The sequence below is a fragment of the Buceros rhinoceros genome, unplaced genomic scaffold (genome assembly GCF_000710305.1).
Source record: "Buceros rhinoceros silvestris isolate BGI_N320 unplaced genomic scaffold, ASM71030v1 scaffold29771, whole genome shotgun sequence".
Classification (NCBI taxonomy): Eukaryota; Metazoa; Chordata; class Aves; order Bucerotiformes; family Bucerotidae; genus Buceros; species Buceros rhinoceros.
Genome location: NW_010396439.1, coordinates 1,501 through 6,759, shown reverse-complemented (window position 1 = coordinate 6,759; position 5,259 = coordinate 1,501). Strand labels below are relative to the sequence as shown.

Sequence of the window (5,259 nt, the reverse complement as noted above, 5' to 3'; positions counted from 1 at the left end):
CATTGGCCGCTTCATGCCTTTGGGGAGATCCGACGTGACCTGGGGGGGACACATGTGGTATCCGCAAGTGTCAGCGTGGGGTTGGGTCTGATGGTGGGAGGCTGGTTCTTATGGAACAGGGAGTGTCAGGGCTGTTCATGCACATTCAGCACGTTCAGTCCCATGGGGACCCTCAAGCCAAGGCCGATGGGCAGGACCGAACCCCAAAATCCAGTGACAAACCCTGCCTGGGCAGCAGTAAGAGGGTGGTTGGACTCCTCAGCCTCATCCTGAGCAAAATACCTCCCACCCTTCCTTCCCACCCTTCCTTCCATCCTTCCAACCCCGCTGGGATCCCTGTGTCCCACCTCCTCTTCCCATGCTGCCCAGTAAGTCAGATCCTGGGAAATCTGGCTCTGAGCATTGCAGCAAGGATTTGACCCCTGCCTTAGGCAGGAAAAACCCTGCACTCCCCAGGCACTCCCTCCTCACCTTGCGGCTGGCTTTGAGAGGGATGGAGACGTGCCACCTCCCTGCAGCCAGGCTCTTCTGTTGGACAAGTTTAATCCCCAGATTGTGCTGGAGGACCCGGGTCAGCAGAGGTGGCTGGCCTGGAGGAGCAGAGGTCCAGCAGAGCTGCAGGCAGCTGGTGAAGAGCCTGTGCCCCGCTGCTTCACCGGCAGCACCCTCTGCCAGCACAGCCCAGGCTCAGCTCAGGGATCAGAGCAGAGACCATCCCATTTTGTAGGGAGAAATTTTCACCCTGAGGACTGGGCTAAGTGCCACCAAAGCCAGAGGAACATCCTTGACCTGTTTTATTTATCACTCTACATGTAGCTCATGCAGAGAGCACGAGCTCTTCTCTGGAGTGTGTCCCGAGAAGGGCAATGGAGCTGGAGCACAAGTGCACTGAGGAGCAGCTGAGGGACCTGGGGGGGTTGATCCTGGAGCAAAGGAGGCTCCGGGGAGACCTTCTGGCTCTCCACAACTCCCTGACAGCAGGTTGGAGCAATGAGGTGGGGGTTGGTCTCTTCTCCCCAGGAACAAGCACCAGGACAAGAGGAACCGTCCTGCAGTTGTTGCAGGGGAGGTTGAGGTTGTCCCTGAGGAGCCCTTTGTTGCCCGTTGGGGTTGTGCAGGCGTGTGCCAGGCTTGTTGCCCATGTGGGTTCTGTAGGCGTGTGCCTGGCTGCCCAGGGCAGTGGTGGAGTGCCCATGGCTGGAGGGGTTTGCCAGCGGTGTTGAGGTGGTGCTGAGGGCCAGGGGTTAGTGGGGCCCTGGCAGTGCTGGGGGAACGGGGGAACTGGAGGAGCTGGAAGGGCTTTTCCAACCCAAATGATTCGGTGGTTCTGGGAGCCAAACCACCACAGCGTTTCATCAGCATCCTTCTGGCTACCTTCAAACACTGCCTGTCGAGGTCATGAGCACACTTGGGATTTACCCTCCCTGCTTGGAAAGCTGATGCGGGAGGAAACCTGGGTCAGCTTCAGACAAGCCCTTTGTGGGATAAACACTATTTGGGGAGCAAAATTTAGCCCAAGACTGCACTGCTGGGGTGGGTCACACACTGGCTGTTGGGGACTTAGACGGGGTCAGGAGCAGCAGGAGGACATTAACAGCATTTGCAAGAGCAGTGCTCTCAATGAAATGATTAAAGCATCTCCCCGAGGGCTTGGCCAGGGCCAGCGCGGCAGGAGTGACCCAACACCACACCACAACTTCGTCCCTGTCCCAGAGAATTAACAGCAAAGGAGGGACAAATCAGGAGTCCCCCAGCAGAGCTGGGTGGTAAGAGGGTTGTTGTGGAACGTCAGCTCCTTCAGGCGCAGAAAGAAAGCCACAGGTAGGAGAGCTGCCTCATCTGCGATCTGCAAGATCAAATAGCATGGGTTGAAAGAGACCTTAAAGCTCCTCCAGCCCCGCCCTTCCCCCAGCACTGTCAGGTCCCCACTAACCCCTGGCCCTCAGCACCACCTCCACACCGCTGGCAAACCCTCCAGGGATGGTGACTCCACAACACATCCCAACCCTCCCACCAAAGCTCCCACCAACCCGCCAGTGTGTGGAGACCCTGGCACTGGGAAAGTATGTGCAGCAGGAAGGAGGATGAAGAGGGAGCCTCTCAGAAGCAGGAAGTCCTGCCTCTCCACCCTGTGGTCCAAACCACAGCCTGAGCAGGACACAGCAGCCAGAAAACAGCTCACCAGCAAGGTAGTGACCTAAACCAGGGTGATGGCTCGTTTTGCAAATGAGCAGAGCCACCCCATCATGTTCCCAGGGGATGCCCCTCACTGAGTGGTGGTCACTCACCCAGCTGGGAAAGAGCGTGAGTTAAGCCCTGGGCAGCAGCCAAAAGCACCAGGAAGAAGAGCTTAAATGTTGTTGCATGTCCATTGGGGCACACTGAGAACCCAGCGGGGCTCAGCAGAGGAGCCTGGGAGAGCTGTGCCCTTCGGCAGTGGCACCCAAAGGCCAAGGGTGTTTCCCAGGCTGGGCTCAAGCAGATGAATCTTTACACTTATCCAGGGCCCCAGGAGCCAAATCACCTTGTTGAAGGCCAGGCTGAGATGCTTCAGCTCAGGAAAGGGAGCACCAACATCCCTGTGCATGGCGGGAGCTGGCAGAGTCCTCGAGACAGATGGTTCTCCCTCCCTGGGAACAACCTTGAAGAGAGAAAGAAGAATGCGAGCAGAGGCTCCGGTGGCAGGAGACACACTGAGTGGCAGGAAACCACCCCACCCAGCCCAAACACAGCTGTAAGTTGAAGAGGTTTTGGTTCAGACCAAAAGGGTCTGAACTTTTTGGTTCAGAAGTTGTCTGGTGGCAGCTGGCTTTGGCCTCTGTGTTACTGTGGGAGCCCTCCAGGGAGTCATAGAAGTGTAGAGGCACGGAATGGTTTGAGCTTAGGAGACACACTGAGTGGCAGGAAACCACCCCACCCAGCCCAAACACAGCTGTAAGTTGAAGAGGTTTTGGTTCAGACCAAAAGGGTCTGAACTTTTTGGTTCAGAAGTTGTCTGGTGGCAGCTGGCTTTGGCCTCTGTGTTACTGTGGGAGCCCTCCAGGGAGTCATAGAAGTGTAGAGGCACGGAATGGTTTGAGCTTAAGGGACTTTCCAAGCTCACCCAGTCCAACCCCCTGCAGGGAGCAGGGACATCTGCAACTAGAGCAGCTTGCTCAGAGCCCCCAGGGCCAACCTGACCTGACATGGGGCCAGCCATGGGGCTTCTCCTACCTCGGGGCAACCTGGGACAGGGTCTCCCCACCCTCAGCATCAGAAATGAGTCATGTCAAATGCACCAAACTCCATCATCCAGCACTGAAAATGTGTGCGGGGTTGGGAGGAAGCAGCTGGGCTCTAGCGGCTGTGTGTGCACACGTGTGTTGCACTAGAACACGCTGCAAATCCTCAGTATCTTTGAAGCTCAGCCCCTTGCTCAAGGTCTAATAAAAATCAGGGTCTTTGGCTTCAAATGCCTCATTCTGAAAAGCACCATGTAAATAAAAGTGGGGAGAAAGATTAGAGGGCCAAGAACAAGCGAACTCCCAGTTCCTGAGCTTCAGCCACCACCTGAATTGCAGAACACGCTTCCCCATGCAGAGAGGGCCCACAGCCACAAGCAAACAAACGGTGACCCAGCTTTTATTTGAAAGTGATGAGGGGTTGAGCTCTGGTGTCCCTTGGTTGTAGGAGAAGTTGCTCCTGATCTCCCTGAAGAGAGACGATACTACCTGCAGGCACCCAGAGTCCCAGCGGTACCCACAGGCTGAGGATCTTGGGGAAGGGAAGTTCAGAAGCTCACACCACAAATCACAGACCAGCCAATGGTTCTTACCAGCACTGGGTGTTCCCAAGAGCCAGAAGTGAAAGCGACCTCTGCAAGGAGAGACAAGCAAAGTGAGGGTTTCCATGAGAGGCTGAGCACCCTGGAGTCACCCTGGAGAAGCAAATCAGCATCAGGCAGGACCTGGCTCAAGGACGAGACATGGCCAAGGTGAGGTGGGATCAGGCTCACTGTAACAGGCTCCAGGTGTGGTTCGCATCCTTCAAACGCAGCAGAAACCCTGCTGCTGGCCTCAGGGCGGGCAGCCAGGAGCTCCCCACAGGTAGATTTTGGGTTGGATTTTAGATTTTTTTTGGTCTTGCCTGCACCCATGAGGCCTTTCCCACATCAGAAGTTGCACCAGAAGTTGCACTGTTGCCTCCTCCACAAACACCAAACTACAGGAACTGCTGCAGGGAGCCAGGAGACTGGAGAGGTGCTTGGAGGAGCCCCACTAGTAGTATCCATCACAGTCTATCCCATCGCGTGGCCCAGCCTGGTGTCTACATCACGCTTCAGCAAGGACATCCAGAGCAGAGAGCCAACCTGCCCCTGGAATGCAGACCTGTGTTGCACAACCCACCTGCCCTCTGCCTGTCCAGGATCCACTGGAAGCTTCTTCCCAGCCAGAATTTTTTCCCTATTTTTGCCAGTTTTCCTCCCAGTCAGCATGAAAAAGCTCCTTTGGAGCAAACCAGGAGAGAGAAAACGGGTGCTTCTGTCCGAACCAGATGAGATGTCTGCTAGTACACATGGAGCAGACCCTCACCATGACATAACTGAGTGTTTCGCACCCAAACAAACACACACGGGCAGGGAGCGGCAGGCGCTGCTCACCCATCCTGCCTGCATCCCTGTTGTCACATAGCACGACATGTTCAAGCTGTCCCTTCTTCGCTTCCAGCTCTGCTGGCACCTCCATGTCCTTCTGCGGCGGTGGCCGGGGCTGCTGCCAGAGGCTGCTCAGGGACTTGTACCACTCTGCCCTGAAGCTGTTGCCATCCAGCACGGGGTGGAGGAAGAACTGCCTGCTCTCTGCTTGGTGCAGGTAGGGGACAGCTGAAATCCTGTTCCTGTCCAGATTCAGCTCTCTCAGGCTACGGGAAGAGGAACTGCGTGAGAAACCCCACGATTACACCTGGCCATCTGTTCACCCCGCGCCCATGGAGCAGGGAGCTGGCCCTCAACCTGCCACCTGGCTGGGCTGCCCAGCAGCAGCACGGAGCCATCCGTGACACCGCTGTCCCATTGCTCCTCCTCTCCAAAGCCCAGCCACAGGCTCAGACCTTGGCTCAGACCAGCATTGCCCCTGAAGCCCATGACCCATCCTTCACACCGCTGTCCCATTGCTCCTCCTCTCCAAAGCCCAGCCACAGGCTCAGACCTTGGCTCAGACCAGCATTGCCCCTGAAGCCCATGACCTTGGTCCCCCAAACCAGCCCCAGGGCCATAGAATC

General features: G+C 56.6%; 1 protein-coding gene across 1 annotated transcript in view; it reads right to left on the bottom strand.

Annotated features, from left to right (window-relative positions):
* XRRA1 (X-ray radiation resistance associated 1) overlaps positions 1–5,259 on the bottom strand; it is a gene marked incomplete at its 5' end in the record, with an annotated part of 9,315 nt that overhangs the window by 2,852 nt on the left and 1,204 nt on the right. The window contains 6 exon segments of the mRNA XM_010145910.1: positions 35–107; positions 472–590; positions 1,723–1,846; positions 2,525–2,641; positions 3,815–3,855; positions 4,640–4,899. Of these exon segments, the coding sequence (XP_010144212.1) occupies positions 35–107; positions 472–590; positions 1,723–1,846; positions 2,525–2,641; positions 3,815–3,855; positions 4,640–4,899 (734 nt within the window).